Source organism: Temnothorax nylanderi, unplaced genomic scaffold, assembly GCF_030848795.1.
Source record: "Temnothorax nylanderi isolate EJ_2023f unplaced genomic scaffold, tnyl_v1.0 TNYL_tig0237_pilon, whole genome shotgun sequence".
NCBI classification, from domain to species: domain Eukaryota; kingdom Metazoa; phylum Arthropoda; class Insecta; order Hymenoptera; family Formicidae; genus Temnothorax; species Temnothorax nylanderi.
The window spans coordinates 92,566-112,673 of NW_027249299.1; the positions used below are offsets into that span (position 1 = coordinate 92,566).

General features: G+C 40.6%; 3 protein-coding genes across 4 annotated transcripts; 1 reads left to right on the plus strand and 2 right to left on the minus strand.

The window, feature by feature from the left end:
- Positions 1-1,148: 1,148 nt before the first annotated feature.
- On the minus strand, positions 1,149-15,078 carry Kat80 (katanin 80). 2 transcript variants are annotated; one of them, XM_071718095.1, is made up of 15 exons: positions 14,670-15,078; positions 13,445-13,575; positions 12,877-13,221; positions 12,510-12,700; positions 12,278-12,428; positions 12,035-12,198; positions 11,822-11,946; positions 11,557-11,613; positions 10,632-11,184; positions 10,005-10,302; positions 9,708-9,887; positions 9,555-9,631; positions 9,393-9,467; positions 5,169-5,288; positions 1,149-4,940 (listed from the first exon to the last, which is right to left on the minus strand). In XM_071718095.1, exons 1-15 carry the CDS (start codon positions 14,701-14,703, stop codon positions 4,808-4,810), a joined length of 2,634 nt encoding a protein of 877 aa, XP_071574196.1. In that variant the 5' UTR covers positions 14,704-15,078; the 3' UTR covers positions 1,149-4,807. The 2 variants fall into 2 exon arrangements, with proteins under 2 accessions (XP_071574196.1, XP_071574197.1); XM_071718096.1 differs by lacking the exon at positions 11,557-11,613 and having other exon boundaries at positions 14,670-15,077.
- A 171-nt stretch (positions 15,079-15,249) lies between these two features.
- LOC139779677 (UPF0598 protein CG30010) lies at positions 15,250-16,883 on the plus strand. Its single transcript, XM_071718117.1, has 5 exons — positions 15,250-15,622; positions 15,713-15,951; positions 16,045-16,093; positions 16,156-16,376; positions 16,462-16,883. Exons 2-5 carry the CDS (start codon positions 15,796-15,798, stop codon positions 16,687-16,689), a joined length of 654 nt encoding a protein of 217 aa, XP_071574218.1. The 5' UTR covers positions 15,250-15,622; positions 15,713-15,795; the 3' UTR covers positions 16,690-16,883.
- Positions 16,694-20,065, minus strand: LOC139779674 (angio-associated migratory cell protein). Its single transcript, XM_071718112.1, has 8 exons — positions 19,564-20,065; positions 19,260-19,503; positions 18,901-19,166; positions 18,544-18,691; positions 18,263-18,474; positions 17,651-17,815; positions 17,394-17,569; positions 16,694-17,009 (listed from the first exon to the last, which is right to left on the minus strand). The coding sequence occupies exons 1-8, from the start codon at positions 19,564-19,566 to the stop codon at positions 16,937-16,939; spliced, it is 1,287 nt and encodes a 428-aa protein (XP_071574213.1). The 5' UTR covers positions 19,567-20,065; the 3' UTR covers positions 16,694-16,936.
- Positions 20,066-20,108: the final 43 nt, after the last annotated feature.

The window sequence follows — 20,108 nt, forward strand, 5'->3', positions numbered from 1 at the left end:
AAGAAAGCCTGGCGTTGATGGATGAGATTGGATTATCGACTTCTTCGATCCATAAAAAAATTTCGCCGGTAGATAACCACGATGATCTAAAAAACGTCAGCAGAATTGTCGAAGAGGAAACACTTTTCGTTAAAAAAAATCTAGAAAGACGGAAAAAGAGGTGTAAAATAGACGACACGAATTTTTTGTCAAAGAGTACTATTATTGCAATTAGCGCGCATACGGCTGCGAACGGACTTAACGGCTAAAGTTGATTAACACGCAATCGGCACAGGTAAAAAGAAGGAATCTCTGGATAATTGTTAAGGCAGTTGTGTGCGAAGTTCGACAAATCATTCCCTTCTGGACGATCTGCCTATTTATCAATCGCAAGACAATTAATGACGAGCCCGTCCACGACAATTAGACCGCAGTTACAAACGAAGTTTGATTATATGTACAACGTATATATTCTAAACATTGAAGCGGATCTCATTGAGTGAAATTAAAACAGGCAAAAAATATACAGCAAAGCGGACCGAAGGACTCCCTTTTGTGATCCTTCTTCTCGCGTGTTCCAATTTACAAAAGATTTATACAGTCGCGGGATATTCGTCCCAGCTCGTCGAGCGGAACTATATTTGTTAATACCAACTAGAACAGCGAAGAATTATAATCGCTGAATTCGTCTCTGCAATATGAAAACGAAGATCCCACATTTTCTACGTAAATGACAGACGACAAACGTGATTATAAATATTGCAACATCTTGCGCGAGTACAAAATAGATAGAATTCCTATAGAATGAAGTATATTTACAATGTCGATATCAAAAAAGTACTCGTCCATCGCTTAAAGTCGCATCCCAAAATTATATTCATATTAAGAATTATAATATATATAATTAAAATATAATATATAATTCTTAATATATATTTATCATTGAAAATTATATATGTTATAAGTCAGCTTTTTTTTCGTGAAATAGATAGAGAGGTATGTCTTTAATGAAATATCTTTAACACAGCTGACGCTCATACTTCGCGGACGCGACACCAACATTTACATCTGCCAATTCGTCTTCGATAATATTCCGCATCGTGTAATGTGTCACAAATGTCCACCGTGTCTAAAATGATAAAGGAAATATAAAAGAAAAAGACAAGGGATAGAATAAATAACACAATTTATTATACTCCCGTTTAAATAACACAATCGGCGGCGGCGCAAATAAAAATCGAGAATGTTAAAATAAAACAGCGATAACGCGCAGTAGACTAACGTGTATCAGTAAAACAGTAATAAAATTTGTTATCTGGTAAAAGTAACATCTAGTAAAAGTAAGACGGTTCGATGGATTTGCGAAACGCAAATTCCACGTTTGGGATTATATCGGGCGATACAACGATTACCGGCGCAACTTGGAGCAAAGTTACACGCTCGAGACGTTCCTCGCTCGTGAGATCGTGAATCACGATCGATATCACGCAACGTATGAGCGTAAGCTTAAGCTAAAATCGGAGCGATAAGTTACAGGACGATAAATTACAGGAGCATTCGAAGGACACACGCACGCAGGACGCATTCTCTCTCTTTCTCGTATTTTTTTTCTCTCACTCTCTCTCTCTCTCCCTTTCTCACTCCCTTACAAAAATAAGTTGGACGGAACGGACAACGAGTATCCTCGTAATTTTCTTACCCCCGTTTCGAAGGCGATTAGGCCATCCGGTTGGAGGCTTGAGCTCCTCTTCCCTCGTCATTCCGCGAAAACGCTTGGCAGACTGCAATTCGCGAAATTCTGTCCGTGCTAAGAGTGCTGTTAGATGGCTTTAAGCGTGAGCAAAGTGATTTCGTATCTCGCGACCCGAGGACAACGCGAAAATAACGAGAAGATGAATATAATGAGAATCTACCCGTATAAAAATAGAAAACAAATCTCCTTTCGCAGTTCTCGTCGTCAAATTCTTCGTTCGTGAAAAATAGTGAATTTACTTTCAAACCTCAATAGTTTAATTCGTTTTATCTTTATCTCGAATTCTGTCCGTTTCCTTTGACTTCTGCTTTTTGCGTGGGGATTATTTTTCTAATGTATTCTAGCGTCACTAGTGAATCGAAACGATTCCATTTTCTTTAACATAACGATTTACATTTTCGTCGATTTATAACGGAAATTCTTTTCCAACGTGAAAAGTCGGGGCAGAACATGGTTGCGGAGGTATGTGGTAGCAACGCGCTGTACAAAAAAGAAAAAAAAAGAAATAACACGTGAGACGTAAAATTAACGAAAGAGTTGTACGCTTTATTACATAATACTTCGAGGCAACTGTTAAAGTTGTAATACCTATATCTCTTGGGCTTCGCCCTCTCATTTGTGCAACGCACGGTGTCCTTTTCCTCGAGGACGAGAAAACGCGAAAATGCAGGTCTTGCTATACGGAGGACGATCGCACGATCGAGTATTGCACTATATGTAATAAATAATCCTCTATTGGCAGCAATATCAGGATCGCCTCTCGTTACGTTGGAAGGGAAAGCTGAACGATCGACTTAATTAACAGAAGACGTGATCGACTTAATTAACGATTTAAATAAAACATAGAATCAGCAGTAAAAGATTAACTATCACGACGACGATAACAAAAAAGAACATGCACGCGAAGAGCGCCTCCAGCCACAATTATCTTGCCTCGATCTCTTCTAATTTATCACCTATTTTTAAATAGCGGATTATTAAATATTAAAAATCGTGATACGGAAAAAATCGTCGCGACAAGATTGAAAGGCAGCGAGTGACGTTAATCCTCGTCGCAAATTAGATTCCAAAAATATTTCGCGGAACAGATTTTCATTACGTTAGGCGGTTAGGACTCAGAACTACAAGAGCCACAGTTTGGCGCTAAATGCGCGGGAATATGACAAATAGTTCCATATAAAAAATACTTCCGCGATAAACACTATCTTGGATAATACTGATCCAATTTTCGTTGCAAGGCCGTGCGCGTAAAATATGAAAATATACATTGCTCTTCTTTTACGTTGCAATACTGTGAATGCAACGCTTAAATTAATACTGCTCGATCTTGTCGCGCAATCGCCGCCTTTCAATTTGTCACGACGAGACACGGCGAAATCGCAAAACGGCAAAACGCAAAAAGATCGCAAAACCAGACGAAAACTATCTTACAAAACAGGCGCGTATTGTCTCCGGGGATTTATTGTTGCTCCTCCATATCTTCCGCGTGCGAATTAAAAACATTCATTCGGCGACAAAAATAGAGTATAAAAAATTGTTTGAAAATCCTTAAAAATGCACCTTTATATGGTGCGTATATAATAGCGGCACCGCATCGACGCTTCATCAACGACACGTTTTTGTATTTAACTCTGTGAAATATTAGGCAATCACAAAACGTCGGGACAAAATGCAGTTCATGATCCACGGGCGCTATTGTAAAAAAAATAATTTAAACGTGAATATAAAAAACGAACGTTCGTCGATACGCGCTTTTCCCGTTCCAATTCTCGACCCTTTCCGTTCTTCTAGGCGCGTACAAGCTCTCACTCAGGCCCTCTCGCATCTTACATTTTACGATTTTGTCTCTCCGTGGGGTCAAGGTATCTACGTTAGGATTGTTTTATTAGTAAACGGACGTAAATACCTCTTGCAAAAATACAATCTCTCTCATACGCTAAGAAAGGTCCGTTACATGCTACGTTACACTTCGTTATTCGCTTAGTCGCATTAATCATCGTCTCCACGGACTTTAGACTGATTCCAGCCGAAATGTTCGATAATAGTGTGTGACCTGTGGCAAGAAAGGCGCAAAACATCGTTCAGCGAGACTTTATTTTGTGCTGCGCGAACGAATCGACGCTCGTTCGGAACATTTCCCAGCTAATTTCTATCTGCGAATCTGAAATCGGTATACTGATGCATCGGGATTTGGCGAATCCATTTCTTATTCTTGTTTCGTTATTGCTTTGTTTTTAGAATTAAAGGTCTTGTTAATTGACGCGCGTAGAGATACGAATACTCCCAATAGAAAAAGCGCGTTTAATTTTAATACTTTTCTCACGCGGATCATTCCACTTAATTTAATTTGTTCTTTAAAGACTCCGATATGTGCTTTTATTGTTTTAAAAATATCATGTTAATAACATGAATATATTCCTAGACTTCCTAACAACAATTCAAACTTAACCGATTTCGACTTAAAAAGATCAGAGAGAAAAAATCCTAAAAATATCTTTAAAGAACCATGGCTTTTTTAAACTTGTAAAATTGATTTAATCCTGATGTTTCAGTATAATATTAGATATGTTTGGCGACAATATGTCTTTCCTCGCTTTCACCCGCCTCTCATTTAACTCCGCAAACTTTTCTTCATTTAGATTTCTTTCCTTGCCTTCACCGACGCTCCCTCTTTCTTTTTTTTTCATCTATGATGACTTGTTACCGTTCAGCAACTAAGTAACGAACGCCTCGCAATTTTGTTCACTTTCTTTGAGAATCGGTGCGCGACTGCGGAGATGACAACGACAAGGAGAAGGTGATGGCAAGTGGATCGACCGAGGACGACGGAAGAAATCGACAGCAGCAGGAAACTTCACGAGCCACGTATTTTCACGAACGTTTCCTCAACGGTATACCGTGATCTTGTTGCTACTCCTCGACAGAGTTTGTCTCGCTACCATTTGGCGGCCACAACGCGGCCTTCGTTCCGTCACTGCTGGGCCGATGATCATCGGGAGGAAACCAACGTCGGTTGTCGACCGACGATACTGGCGGTCGAATTCACGAGGGTCTCAGACAACGCCGCTCTCGAGGTCACTCGAGGCTCCTGATGAGCACGGCCAGTTCGCGGAACGAGGCGCCGAGTTTGCCGGGCGTCGATTGCTTCTTTAGCAGGACTGCCCGTATCGCCGAAAGCTTCTCGTAGCAGGAAAGGCACTTGTGGTACCTGGAAAGAGAAGAAGAGAAACCGCTCATGAAGTTTCCGCGCCGAAGACGGAGTGACAATGATGTTACATTACATCCAGAAAATATTATCTTATTTTTTTTAGCATTATTAAGTATAATACGATGCTTGAGTATATTTTCTTCTCGCTAATAAAATCAGGGGAAGCAAATTATTCGAACAAAAATATCTAGATGTCTAATATAGTAAAATATATAGTAAAGAACTCACCGTTCCTCTCGCGACACGTCGACGCCGATTGTGTGAAGGGGTGCCTCCACATTGGACTTTATCACTGGGGCGAAATTACGAAGAATAAGTCTCAATGCCGAGCAAGCTACAGTTATATACCTGAAACAAATAATTTTGGCAAAATATAATATATTTAATAATAATAATAAATTATATATATCATACGGATTAATCTTAAATTTTTAAGATTATTTATACACGTACAGATTGAAGAACAATATTTTTGCGTCTAATTAATCCAATAAGTCCAATTAAATTTATTAAATTTGATCAAATGATTTATCACTAAAATGTGTCTATATGTCTGTGTTAAAACTTGAAATACGTCTAACATTAAAACAAATTATAAATAAACTATAAATGAACTGAGAAATAAATTAAGTAATAAATTAATTATATGTATATATATATTTCAGCTATTTTAATTATAAGAAATGAATGAAACGAGCGAGATTCCATATTATGCAATTTATAACTCGTTCGTCTAGGAATAGCTTGGGCGTTCAGGATAAAAACAATCGTGGAATGAGAATGGGAGCCCGTCTCCCAACATTGGTCTGGTCACGCCTGGTCCGTTCGGTAAAACGGGCGTTATTAGGCCTGCTAACGACGCCAATAAATAACGAAAGGCACGGAAGGCTTGCCTGCACGATTCAGCACGCTCTCGCTTTCGGACGGACGGGCGATAAAGGGTTCGAGCTCCCGTTTGAATCGGCGAGACGAATCGCAAACGGTCTCATGAATGCAACGCGCGCGACGCCGACCGACAATACCCCGTGTAATGCACCGTACACCAGTTACGGCAATTCAAATTTTATGCGATTTGTAACAAAATGTGAAACCGATACGAGAATTAGTCGAGTAGGCTTCGGGACAAGCGTCTTTTCATGGACTTTTCAAGTAAAATCACCTAATATCTAAGATAATAATTAATTGATTTAGATATAATAATTTAAGCATCGTTGAATATAAAAAAAATAATTTTAATCCTTCTTTTTCTTCAGAATAAAACAGGGAAATAAGTTTCAAGCTGCAGAATCTCATTAACTTAAATTTCGCAAGTTAATTAATATTCTTTATGAGCTCAATCCTCCTATACTTTGCCAAATAATTTCCAACGTTTTACAGCAAGAAACGCGTTTTCTTTTCGGAATCAGCGGTGATCTATATAGGGATGGAGATAGGCGTTGGAGGGGGTGCGAGAAGCGATCGCGAAATTGGAAAACGATCGGGCGGGGCGCGAGCCCTTCCCCTGACACGTGACACGCGTCTAGACATTCTGGCCCGACGATCCCTTTTTTTTTCTCACGAAGCATCGGGTCCAGGACGAAAAGCCGCGACGAACGAGCCGTGAAAATGACGAGCGAGCAAACGACTATATGCAAACCGCCACTTTACATAATAAGTCGTCCAAGATGTGTATATTTGTCACCGCGTTGTCAATTTCAGAGTACAAAATGCTATCGCTCCTCGAAATGTGCGAATCCAACACACAAACATACCGAGTTTTCCCCATTTCCGTTTTGCTATATATTCCACTGTATCTCAGAAATATTTTTTCACTAAAATAACAATTTTCAGAATTGATTATTCCTGCATGATAATTAGATGGAAAATTATGTTAAGAATAATTTTTTCACGTTAAATACTGAAATAATTAAGTAGCAAAGTAGTCGTACAAATTTTCAGATAAAGACTAAGTTAACAAGATAATATATCCCATTGTTAAAGCTTTTACACTTATATAATTATATTGCATAAGCTTATTATATATTATATAAACTTATTACAATTATATATATATAAAATATAATTATATAATTTCCGAGCAGAGAATGGCAGGTACTAACAAATGGCTCGACGACCTCGCTATTACGAGTGACTGCGAACGACAGCTGCTGAGCGGCGGATAATTAGTTTGAATTCACTTTTCACGGTACTAAATACATACGCGCGGGATGCTAATACGCGACTGCTATTAACCGGTTCACTGAAATTACTCCAGGCAATCGGCACGAGTCGTCCAATTAACACAACAGCTTATTTTCTGAAACCAAACTGTCGCAGAAGTCTTTTTTTTTTAATAGTCTAAAGATATATGCAAAATAGAAAAATTATAAGAAATTCTCTCAGATATAATCTCAAGTTCTCGGAAAAATTTAAATTACAATTAGCAAGAATATACAGGGTGATAATTGAGAAGTTACTCAAACTAAATTACTGTTATTTTGTAATGATGAGCGAACAGAATGAGACAAATTAAACCTAACGTTATACTGTATAATTACCCGCTGTAACAAATACATATACAACTTGACAGGAGAAGACAAGAGTCCCAAGATAGATGGAAAGAGAAGAAACGGGAAACTCGTTAGAGCATTTGGTGTTCGATCGAAGCCTAATTTTGGGGAAACCCTTACAGGTTCATCGGAAGTTGCACGACCAATCTGCTGCTCGATACGACTAATTAATCGTTAAATCAATATAAAAATGATTTGCGGTCCGATCGGATCGAGATTGCAGGTGTAAAAAATTGATTGTAGCATAAGAAGATTGTAGCGTCGATTTTTCTGACAAAAAATAAAAATTTTTGACAAATATTATTACACGCTAATAGTGAAATACAATAAAAATCTAATGATATATATTTATATATTATAATAAATTTAAAAATATATAATTAACAAGTACGTAAAATTAGTCAGATCAAACTAATGCTAACATTTTAGCAGATAGATAAACTAACTTCTATGTATATAAAATATTTTGATGAAAATTTAACGCAAAATTAAATTATAATTAGGCTTCTAAAATCCGTATGAGTGATCGCAGATCATTATATCCTGATAATGAGAGGGCAGATTCTTGCGAGGCAACACGTGCGCGAGGAATAAAGGCTGAGGGTGAGTAATGGTAGCCCACAATAAAACGCGGAAGGAAACAGTCGTTCTTCGTCACGTCAAAGCAACAGCTTGGAACTGAGGGCAGTCGGTTAATCGCCCACTTTCGTACGTCAAACGAACGTAAAAGACAAGCCCCCTCCTCCTCACTCGGATTTATAGTCGAACGGTCAGGAAGTGGCGCGTATCTGACGAGAAACCGTTTAAATTTGCAGTTATGGGACGTAACGGTAATATAAAACTTTACCTCGAATGAAATACCTCCCTCTGCTAAACGTAGTTACGATAAAACTCAGTTTTATCATTACTTCAATACTAGACCGCTCGGCGTACATCGTCGCAAAGAAAGAGTCAGCTGCTCTAATCTTTCTAGTTCAAATAATTTCTCAGATCTAGAAACCTAAATTTACGAAATTTTCTAGATTCAAAGTCTTTTTCTAAATTTTAGAAAATTTCGTACCATAAAAAATTTCTTTCTCTAGACTTGCTCATCTGAATTTTGTTATGTGTTATTCCCTCGACGTGCGTCTAACTCTCGACAAATTTTGATCGGTGACGACAGTTCGGTGTTGAAGATGACACTTGGTCGTCCTGTCCACTGTCATAGCGCTGTGCCGGCATATGCGAGCGTAGCGGCACTTCAGATTTCAATTCGTTTTGCGAACAATATAACATGGCGAGCGACACGGAGGATCGGATCCGTGCGTCTCGTCGAATTTGCATCTGCCGCTATCTCCCATTGTCTCGGCTAATTTCGCACACCGCCCTAACGCTCGCCTCGGATTTCCCCGCTTCAGCAAATTAGCCATTCCCATAGTGCGGCCCCGGGCCTTGCAGCACCCCCGTTCGAACACGGGGGATGCGAGAGAGACCCTCTCGGAAGGGGTGTCTCCATTTTCCAATACACAAATGCCGCGCGCGGCATTTCGCCATTGAAGGTGAAGTAATCTTAGTCGATAATAGATGCAAAGCGTGCCGCGAAGAGCGATGAATATTCACCGTGTCATCTCTAAATATACACGCGTGATGCGACAATGAGACGCAGACGCGCATTGCAATCGGACGAGAATGCAAATGTGACACTAATTGTGAAGCAAATCGATCTGGAAACACGGCGAACTTGCAAGAAATATTCCGACAAAAGAAACGAGACTACATTAAAAAAAAAAACGATACATATCACTTGCAAAATAATTAGGTTCAGCTATAAACGATAGTAACGCGATAGATTATTTCGAGGACATCGGTATGTTTCTTAGGAAATATTAATAAGAAAATGTAAAGCAGAATATTTCATACTTACATCTCATATTTACTCTGAAAGAGATCGCTGATGGGACCCAATAAGGAATTGCACAGGTCCAAGTTCCACATCGCTCTGCGAACAGAGAAATAAAAAGAGACAATTATAAAACCAAATACTCGCCATGTTAACTGAAATTACTGGATTGATAAGGCTACATACGGTTTTAATGTGATAATACCCAGAAGATCCACGATGACCGCCAGGTCGTTCATCGCGACTGCAGATTCCACCGCGGCCTGAAATCAATATTACATTTACATTTTTCCCCTTAACGTCTCGTACGTTTCTACGCAGAGTCAGATGGACGACTACCTTAAGATCTTTATTGTGCCAGAGAGAATATATTATTTGTAATGAGCGATGCCGACTCTTAAGTACCGCCATCATCGAATCGTGGCTGCGCATCATACTGTTCAACACCTCGGCCTCAGACATTTCCGTTAGTACGCCCATCTGAGGATAGCCCAACGCCGTAGAACCGGTGTAACTATGCTATAAAACATAAATAAAAGAATTAAAATTTAAGAACGTTCTAACTCTATATAAAGTAGAGAATTTATAATTAATTTTGTAAATTCGCACGAATTTCTAAATGACAGGATTACTTACCGGTAAGAAATTTTCCACGTCCAAGCCGTAAGGCTTGTCGGCACTCATCGGTACCAATTCCTCCTTCTCTGCATCTTCGACGTTGGTCCTTATCTGCGAGACGCGTATGTCAACCTTGGGATTCGGTGGGATTTGAGCCTTATTAAGTAGCTTCCTTGTAGACGTGGTTGTGGAGGCGTTACGCGCCGACAGCGCGGTTGAGGTAGCAAAATTTCGGTTGAGCGACGTCGACCTCGACTGCGCTGTATTCGGCCTGTTCAACGCAGGATCCGAGGGACTATGTCTTATATTATTAATTCTGCAATAGAGAAGACATCTTGAGTCACATAATCGTTATAGAATACAACGATTTTCTAGTATAATTAACTTTCAATCTTAACTAATTAACTTTATAAGCATTATGATAAATATATTCTACATTCTGCAGTAAAAAAATTATTTATTTTTAAAGATTGCAATCTGAGAAAAACATTTACGCCTGGTTAAGAAATGTAACTTGGTAAACATTTATATTGCGCTCATTGATATTTACGATTTAATTTATTTCCCATAATTTGTATATTTGAAGAGAATATGTCTTTATTGTCATTATTATCACAATAGAGCAATAGCAATAGAGGTACTTACTGTACAGGATAGTCGCTTTCGTATCCCTGCTCCCCGTCCCTGCTGCTCTGCCTCTTTAGGAAGTGCTTCGGAGAATCTGGGCTGGGTACTCTGTTCTTCAACTTGCCGTTGTCCATCACAGGAATTACCGCGGCCATCGGCGCAACACGCGGTGTCAGAGTCGAGTTCGACCTTTGCGGTCCTAAGGGATGAGTCGGTGCCGTCAGCGTTTGTTCGTTAGCGGCCACCCTTTTCCCTGGAAGTGGCGTGATGTTCTGCCGCAACGGCGGTATTGATGCGAAATTTTTGGACGCTCGTTGATTCAGACCATTGTTCGCCTGCAGATTCGCCCTGATTTGGCTCGTCGACGTGATCGTGTTCCTCTGTACCGGTGGCGAGGACTTGATCGGCTGAACACGCACCGGTACCGGCTTTGTCAGGGATAACGTGGGTGCCGGTGGAGACGGAGAAGAGGGGGATGGCATCGACGGCACCTCCTCGCGCTCCATCGTGTTCAGGTTCAGGTTCGACATTGAGGTAGAGAGATTTTGCAGTATCTGCGGCTGCGCCGGATCTATAATAGATTGACAATGTATGATATTCGTCCTTTTTTTCTAAAAGAACTTATTTAAGAATCTTTTAGAAGCAAAATAATAGTAATCATTCAAAGAACAAAAATCTAAGAAAAGATTGCGCTCGCCTAATTAAAACTATTAGATTTGCAAATTAAATTTATAAATAAAAAAGACTTATCTACATATTATTCAACTTTGTTGAAATTCGTATTTTAGCATGCATCATACCAAGATTTGAATTGAATATCTTATATTATATTAATATTTGATACATTGGAAAGATTCCAATGCCGTTGCAGCAAAAATTTCGTTCCAAAACTTATATGATAATTTAGTAAAACGCAATCCGTGCAAAGGTTATTGAAACTCACCTATGTCATGAGGCTCCTGGAAAGCCTCGAGGGATTCAGGAGGTGGTGTGCGAGACACTGCAACATATCATGCGCGGCATGCTCATTCACAAACTATACAGCGTTTGCATTCACATTTAGACGTGTTTGATATGTCGTGTGTGCGTTCGCGAGGTGATTGCGAGGAATTGGGTTAGATGTTAGACTGGAATTTTTGTCACACACACACACACGCACACTCGGTGAACAATGAGACATTACAAGGCGGATGTAGCAAATCACTTACACGCCCTACTCGGCTGAAAAATGTCCCTATATTCTGCTGTTACGTTGGGTATGTCCGCGTAAGTGGTCTCGTCCTCCGGATCGGTGCCAGATTTATCCGCCTCTTCTATCGTTCGTACGTCCAATCTGTAAATGCGTACATATGCACGTTACGGCGATCGATTTGTGTTAGAAATCTGGCGTTAAAATTAAATTTGCAGAGAAAAAAACCTACGTATGTTTCTTCAACCCGATCGGTCGTTCCCTGGAGAAGCTCTTCCTCAGAGAATTTCCATGACTGAACGGCGAGCTCACAGCGGATATTCCTCCCAGAGGTGCGATTTTTTTCAAATCGCACACGTACAGAACGACATTCGCGGTATGAAAACTTGCGCCGATCTGAAACAATTTTATGTCTTAACAAAAACGACACCGAATGAACATATTCGAGAGTTTAAAACCTAGCGTTTTGTCCTACCAATTGGTTTTGAGCTACGGCTATGTCCTGGACTTTTCCCCAGCCGGTCGGTATCGTATCCAGGGTCCTACCCGGTTCCCAGCCGTAAACCTTTAAAACGTCGTGGCTACCGGCGAACAGGCATTCTCCGCCTTGACTAAAATACAGGCACCTAAAACAGCGCAATAACAAAAAAAAATTAGCATGGTGATCGGACGATACATGATGTAGGATTATCGTTGTTCTGGCTCACCGGATGGCCGAAGAATGACTCTGTTCCGTGGAAGATACGAGCTGAAACGACTCTAAGTCCCAGAAGTGGACCGTTCTGTCGGCGCTACCGCTGGCTAATAGGAATTCGTGCGGATGAAATTCGACAGTTGTAGCCGGTCCTCTGTGTTCTGAAAATTCCCTTAGTTGTCTACCGGCCTTTAGGTCCCACAGCTAATTTAAAAGTAACATGAAGGTCAATGTCTTTTATCTCACATATAAAAATAGCGTAGAACAAAAGAATAACAATTTTGTAATATACAAGATGATAAGAATGCTTAACGGTAAGATAAGACGTGATAAAAATACATTTTCCTTTTGATACAATTCTAGGAAAGAATCTGACTCACCTTGACCATTCCTTCCTCCCCAGCGCTGGCGATCCACTGCCCATCGGGACTGAATTTTAAACTATTCACAGTCATGTTGTGCCCCTTATACGTAAAAATGCAGCCTTTCCTACGGATATCCCACAGTTTAATCGCCGTGTCCAAACTCCCAGACGCTAGTAGCTCCCCGTAAGGATGGAAGTCCATGCAACGTATCCCGGATTTATGTCCCGTCAACGTTCGCGCCAGCTTGGCGTGCTCCAAGTCCCAAATCTTCAGCGCGCCAGTCTGCGAGCCAGCGCATACGAGATCTTCCGTTTGACCGAAGCGTACGCATCCTATGGGAGTGGTATGGCCACTCAGGCTCTAAAAAAAAAAGACGAGGAGCATGAATCTCATAATAGTTTCAATTTGAATTGAATAACAAATTTGAATTTAATAACAATGTTCAAGGTACTTGATGTTCAGAGCCTTCTCTTAAAGTAGTATCTTATATAAAATTATATAGAGATAAGTATTTGTCGTACAAATCATCTGTATTTAATGTTGAATTCGGCAAACGAAAACGACATTATTGCGTAACAATTACCATAATACAGTTCTGCTTCCCGACGGCCCATAGGTTCACCTTTTTATCGTCACCGCCTGTGACCAGAACACGACCCGACTTGTGGCCTAGCGCCAAGCAATTGACGTTCGGCGTATGAGCGACGAATTCCTCTGTGCCAGAAAAAGAAGCGCATACATTTCACATCCACTTCACGTATGCATTCTAGTTTATCCGTGTTAACGCGATGAAAGAAATGCGATATAAAAGATATCATCTCTTATATCGCATCTTTTGCGTCACATTAACATAAATAAAACAAACAAATAAATCTATCGTTCTCATCAATGTCCATTTATTTGGGAGCATGAAGATTATATAATTTCCTTTTTTAATTTATGTTAGAGAAAAAAATCAATTTACTCAACTACAAAAATTATCGCCCATTTACCAACAAATAAGAATTATCTGAGCCACTCAGAAGCCAAACTGATAAGTCCACTTCTTGTAAATTTCTTGATTTCATTACCAGAACAAATTATAACTTCTTATCAATTATCTTTATTCCTGATTTCATAGAATCGATTAATTTAGCTTCTGGGAGACTCAATTGAGGCTTGTGAAACCAGGGGCATAAGAAGTCTCTCCTTAAAGAATCGGTAATTCAATGTCAACCTCTGCTCTTCCAAATAACTTTCTAGGCTAAATGCCAAAAATCATCAATAAGTGAGTTACGACCATAATTGGAAAATGTTAATTTGGAGCTGAATATATATATAAACAGAAATGTTTATTCAGATTAAAGAATTAAAGAGACACAATCTTATTTTCATCAAGTATCAATTCAATACCCTTCTCTGCATTATTAAATAAAAGTAGAATTGTCATTACTACAATAAGCTATTCATTCGTAAAAACAGGTAGAAACTCTCTTTTTCCGTTACAATCCAGCTCCTGCCACCGTGGGAGAAGTGACTTCTCATTCTCGCCGCGGGACAAATTCCCGGTTGAGCCAGATGTAACCATAATTGGAAGAAACCGCGAGCTAAGTGCGCGAGTAAACAGAGACTGTTTACCAGCGGGGACCTCGTGGAAAAGCAGGATTCTCGTCGCGGAGGAGGGAACGGAGAGAGAAAGAGTGACACGGAGGGGGAGGACGGGACGGGAGGAGAGAAAGAGAGCGTGAGAGCGTGAGAGAGCGTGAGAGATCGCGCGCGCGCTCGCGCGTGTCAGGACACTCGTTTTTCCCCATGAACGACGATCTTACGGAGCTTCCAGGACCTCCTCGTGGACGAGGCCATATTCGCGCCGCGCGCGCGGACTTATTTGGCAGCGACGGCGGTCCGTGGTCCCGGTTGACGCACGACGTACGTTCTCCTCTCGCTGCCGCCGCTGCGCGAACGTAGCATGTTTACCAGCAGCAACGGCAACAGCCTCCTCTTCTCGCGCTGGCGCGGCGGCCTTCTCCTCTTGCCTTCCGCGACCGGGGCACCCGCGGCGCGTGGCGTCGCGCAACGTCACGTCGTGTCGCGTCGCGTAGCGTCGCCGTGGTCGCCGCTCCCCCGCCGCACCGGGGAGAGAACGTGGAAAAAGAAACGCGACGCTGGCTGGTCGCGACTCGCGAGAGCGCGGATAAACGCTCGCCCGCTCGCCTCTCTCACTCGGGAAACTGCCAGTGCCACCTCCTCCGCGCAGCCGTCCGGTATCGGTATCTCATCTCTTGAACCTGTCACTATTCTGTCCGTCTCTCTCTCTCGCTCTATGCGCGCAAGAGGGTCGCGTGGTGACGTCGCGTCTCCTCCTCGTCAGATGACAGCAGTTCGCGTTATCGACCGCCTACAAGGCAAACCGACCGCAGTTACCGACCGTCGTTTCTAACCTCCTCTTTAACTGCAAAAACTAACCTAAAATTAGGGCTCGCTGATTATAAGACTGGATTATTGTGTTGCACTTTTTATGTCAAAATGCGAAATACGTGATTGAAAAGATAAATTTGCCGATGAAGAAAGCGAATTTGTATAATTAAGCAAAATTACGACGCAACTATGACATGGACAGGCGATACTTGCGAGATTTGATGTTTGATGAGCTCGCAGATTCTTACATATACATATAATTTTATCAATGTATATAAAAAAATTTAACTTGTGTATTATGTACAATTGATGGATTCAACGCGACGTAAGGTGATGTCAAACTGTGATAAAGACGCAGCTTTAGGTAATGATTTATGAATCCATTTACACAACACATACGTCATTGGAGACAATATTTTCTAATTATATCTACATTACTTTAAAAAAATTTTAGTAGGTCTACTTTAAGAGAGAGCTCGAAGTCCCCTTGGTTATATCGCGATCTAATCCCAAGTTATCGAATTCATATCCATTGAAATGACGTCGATATTTTGTATACGCGCTGGCTTTGCGGTAAGCCGAAGACTTCCTTCGCCTAGGATTCCCAAGGGAAGTTATGTGACATACATTCAGGGTCAATCTCCTCAGCCCCGTGTACGAGAGTACTTCTATTACGTCGACCATCAAGGCATGGTATTTTTCGTTTTATCTGCTGGTCAAGCTTCAGCTCCTGTCATTAATAAGTGAACAAACGTCTTATGAATAACTTCATAAAATCTGTTACAGTTGTTCCTGGATGACGTTCGCATAAGGAACTTTACCTCTTGCTTTAAAGGTATGTAACAGTATTTACATTAACTGGAAAAGTATCTCGTTCATATGCCGAATTTATCGCAGATAAGAAATTCCTGGCGTTCTTTTTCAAACACCTGAGGAAAAATACTACCGGACGTTACACGGACGACTTTCCGTTCTTGTCAATCTGCGGCGTGGAGAGAAACTTTGTCAGATGCGACGACTTGCCGTTGGTCTTTACAAAGGTGATTCAGAAACGTAACGTGGAAACTGGCGCAGAAGAGGACTGGTTCAGTTACGCGCACGCAGATAACTTATTGATGGTAATTCCGCAGAAGCTATATAAAATGAAATTATCATTTCAACAGAGTTTTACTGATAACACAATCACCGTCGAATTTGCCGTAGGTGCCGTTCGAGCCGCAAAGATTATTTATGAACATAAAAACAGGAAGAGTGTATCACCCTGCGACGGAGAAAGCGGGTGGGATCGGCTTGGTGAGGTCCAATCTGGCTATTGAATTCAGCACCTCGTTCAACTTCGAAAACGGCGAGGGAAATGCGCCGACACATTTCGTGTGGCGAGACAAGCGATACCAGCTCGACACGGAATGGTACAGAGACAAGTTGTCATGAATAATTAGACAAAAATAGTGAAACTTTATTCTTAATTTATAAGCAGATTGCGCAACATAGAAAAGTGATTCTCCGATGATCTGGAGATGAACGTATTATTTAATTTCAACAACATATTCCTCTTTTCTATAGTTTTATCAGAGATATATATTTTGTAAATCATACTTTTGTAAATATACGTAAATTTATACATATGTCTATATACATAAGTTCTTGAATATTTTAATAGTCTATATTTCGCGTCACATTAACATACTGTCGAAATGTCAAAGATTCTGGCGGTACTATCATCGGAAACCGTCAATGCTTTTTTCTCGTCACTGAAAAATTACAAAATATATTGATAAATACCGCAGAACATATCAAATGTATTTCATAAACAAGAATTTGATATTTCGCAAATAGAATGACGCCATATCCTCAAAATGTCATCAAAGATCAGAACATTCATTTATCAGAATGTTTAATCGCTCGAGAATGTTGCAATGCAAAATAATCGAAACTTATTATTTAAATTTGTGATTGAATCGAATTTAAATAGAAAAGATGTTTATCTACACTTTTTTGGCACAAGTATAATCGAAACTAATATATAACTAATCGAAATTAACCTATCCAGAATCTTTCCGATAATAGTTCTATTTTCTCCTTCTTTCGCGATTAATTAGTACATCAATTTGCTTGCTAATAAATAAAAGGTTTACCTGGATATACATAAGTCATATAAAGCCGCTTTGTGTCCTGAGAACGATCGAAGGCATTCACCTGCTCTAGCATCAAAACATCTAACTTTACCATCTAATCCAGCTGTAAACAATATCGTCTTAATCCAAACCAATTTTGTGATACCTCCTTCCTGTTCCATCTCGTGCCTAAGAATCTGAAGGGGATTGCAACTTAGAACAGCTTGTCGTTTGTATTCGAAGGGAAACTTTAGATATAAATATAAAGAGGCATATACTTGTTTAGAAATATCCCATATGTAAATTTTTCCTTGTATATCGCTCATGACTGTACCAGTTGCAGCAGCAGGGAATGTAGGATCTTTACAGAAAGCTGCGGTTTCTACATTATTGGTATTATCGCCAGCTTCATTTCTATTCAAATCCTGAAGTATACAAATTACCTGAAAAGTAATTCAATATTACGCGTTATTCTTAAACGATAAATCGGGATGCCGATGTAGCTTCGCGCGAGAGCGGCGAACTCGTAATTAGCGAGTCTCGAGTTCAATTCCTCATTCCATATACAGATTTTACATTTCGCAAAATTACTCCAAGATAAGTTGGGTGTGATGCTGACAACCTCACCTTAATTGAGAAGCCTTCGGGAGGCCAAGAATTTGGACTGTAGCACCATCGGTTTAAGTTAGAAATCGGTAATTGGCAATAATCTTGAATAATCGAGCACTACTTCAATCTTTATATAGGCAACACCAAAAGCCTATACAATTTTATCAGAAATCATCTTTCTTCAAGTACAAAAAATGTAGGAGAAAAGAAAAACAATGGTACTACTTTTCCTATATATATAGATATATATATTGAAGAAAATTTATAGAAATTTCCCTTACCTTGCCGTTATGCGCTGTGCTTAATATAGTCTGGCTCTGCAGTGACACCGAAATCAACAGATTATTATCCACGTGACAGTCAATAGCGATGATAGCGCTTGCATGTCCACGTGATCGTGTTTGGTCGCGAGGAGTGGTGGACAATACGGTGTTAGACTTCAAATCTATTACGTGAATTGTGCCACTTTGATATCCTATTGCGGCACGTTTCCCTGTAAGATTTACACTAGATTTAGATTGTTCTGTTCTTTTAAGGAAGTTTAAAGAGTATATTATCGTACCATCTGAAAGAATTACTCCGGTCTCCGATCTATCACCGGTACCGTGTGCAAAGACTTTACAATCGTCATTTCGTGTCTTCAACATATAAACCTCCCCCGTTACGACACCTGCTATTAAGACGTCACTGAAATGGTGCCACTTTATCCACTAGACAACAAAAAATTATTGATAAACCTACTGTAAATGATTATGCTTAAATCAGCTACAATTGATTTGTTCTTTATAGCTGATTTTTTTATACTTGTCTTTCCTCTTTCTCTCCCACAATGTCTGATTAAATAGCTATTTTATTTTAAGTGTGGAAAATATACAGCTATAAAGAACAGTTTTAATAATTGCTAACTTAGAGTACTCACGGTAATGTCGTTCGATAAAGTAGTTTCCCAGACGCAGGTCTTGTCACTTATCCTCCATAATTTTATCTTGCCGCGCATGTCGGCCGTGGCAATATACTTGTCGTTGTAGTTGAATTCAGCGAATATAATGCTGTCGTCATGACTGCTGCCGGTACTGAAAATACTCTCGCCCGTGTTGGCGTTCCAGAGGTACGCCTTGTCGTTCTCGTCCCCCGACGCCGCCAGCTCGCCGTTCTTACTTAACGAGCAGCAAAACACCGTGAACTCTGAAATCGGTTTGAAGAGAGAGAGAGAGAGAGAGAGTTAATGTCTCGCGTGTCAATCGGTCTCGCGTACGGAGATCAAGGGGGCTTTCTCACTGGATGTGTGGCCGCGAAAGACGCACACGGCGTCGTCGTCCTCCTCTTGCACGTCATCCTCCTGCGCGTGATCCTCGTCTACCGGCGGACCCTCGTTTTCATTCCCGGACGAATCCTCGCTCTCGAAAATCGAGTCGTCCATGTCAACGATCTCCTCGATGTCGCCCATTTCCAGAATCATCTCGTTATCCGAGTCGAGATTCCCCACCTCGGACGGAGACGGTGGGGTATGTCGGCCTTGCATCTATCGGCGAAATCATATTTAATCGGCTACTTGATTAAATTAAGTAAAGCTAATACTGACCATTACGAGATAAATTCACGCCCGCGATCGAGTGAAAACGATCTTTGCTCTTCTAGATTCTCCCCGGTATTGGAACGTTAAAAATATTGATGCACGTGTTCACGGCACGTGGCCTTCGATGAGTTCGATGTTAGAACACATTTGAACACTGACCAACCAGACCAACACTGACGAGAACGCGAGCGGCGAGAGGTGAGAGCCAGTGAGAGCGTTTTTTTGCAGCTGAGCCCTCTGCACTCGTTATCTTTCCTCTTTCCTCCACTAACTCCACTTTCCTCTTTTTCTCCCCGACATCTCTAATTATACACCTGTTGTTTTTAAGTGCAGAAAGTGCAACCACAAAAAATGATTTTATTAAATAAATCGACTCATAAGATCTATTTTCTATTGCTGAACTTGCTGTACTAGTTCCATGTGTGGAATAAAAAGTGATGAACTCTAAACAAGTGTAGTAAGTATGTACAATAGAAAACAGACCCATATGGCACGTGGGTTTTGCGCTATTCTTGGTACGGCGCACTCTAACGCCCTCTTAGCAAATCTGC

What these genes read in the sequence shown, in the direction of transcription:
- Kat80 (XM_071718095.1), bottom strand. Translation starts at nt 14,703, where the DNA reads ATGGCCTCGTCCACGAGGAGGTCCTGGAAGCTCC. An exon ending in TTTTCAGCCGAGTAGGGCGT is followed by an intron (nt 11,614 to 11,821) that starts GTAAGTGATTTG and finishes GATATGTTGCAG; the next exon opens with TGTCTCGCACACCACCTCCT. An exon ending in GGCACAATAAAGATCTTAAG is followed by an intron (nt 9,632 to 9,707) that starts GTAGTCGTCCAT and finishes TATTGATTTCAG; the next exon opens with GCCGCGGTGGAATCTGCAGT.
- LOC139779677 (XM_071718117.1), top strand. Translation starts at nt 15,796, where the DNA reads ATGACGTCGATATTTTGTATACGCGCTGGCTTTGCGGTAAGCCGAAGA. An exon ending in CTTTACCTCTTGCTTTAAAG is followed by an intron (nt 16,094 to 16,155) that starts GTATGTAACAGT and finishes AATTTATCGCAG; the next exon opens with ATAAGAAATTCCTGGCGTTC. An exon ending in ACGCAGATAACTTATTGATG is followed by an intron (nt 16,377 to 16,461) that starts GTAATTCCGCAG and finishes AATTTGCCGTAG; the next exon opens with GTGCCGTTCGAGCCGCAAAG.
- LOC139779674 (XM_071718112.1), bottom strand. An exon ending in CTTTATCGAACGACATTACC is followed by an intron (nt 18,692 to 18,900) that starts GTGAGTACTCTA and finishes TTTGTTGTCTAG; the next exon opens with TGGATAAAGTGGCACCATTT. An exon ending in GCACAGCGCATAACGGCAAG is followed by an intron (nt 17,816 to 18,262) that starts GTAAGGGAAATT and finishes ATTACTTTTCAG; the next exon opens with GTAATTTGTATACTTCAGGA.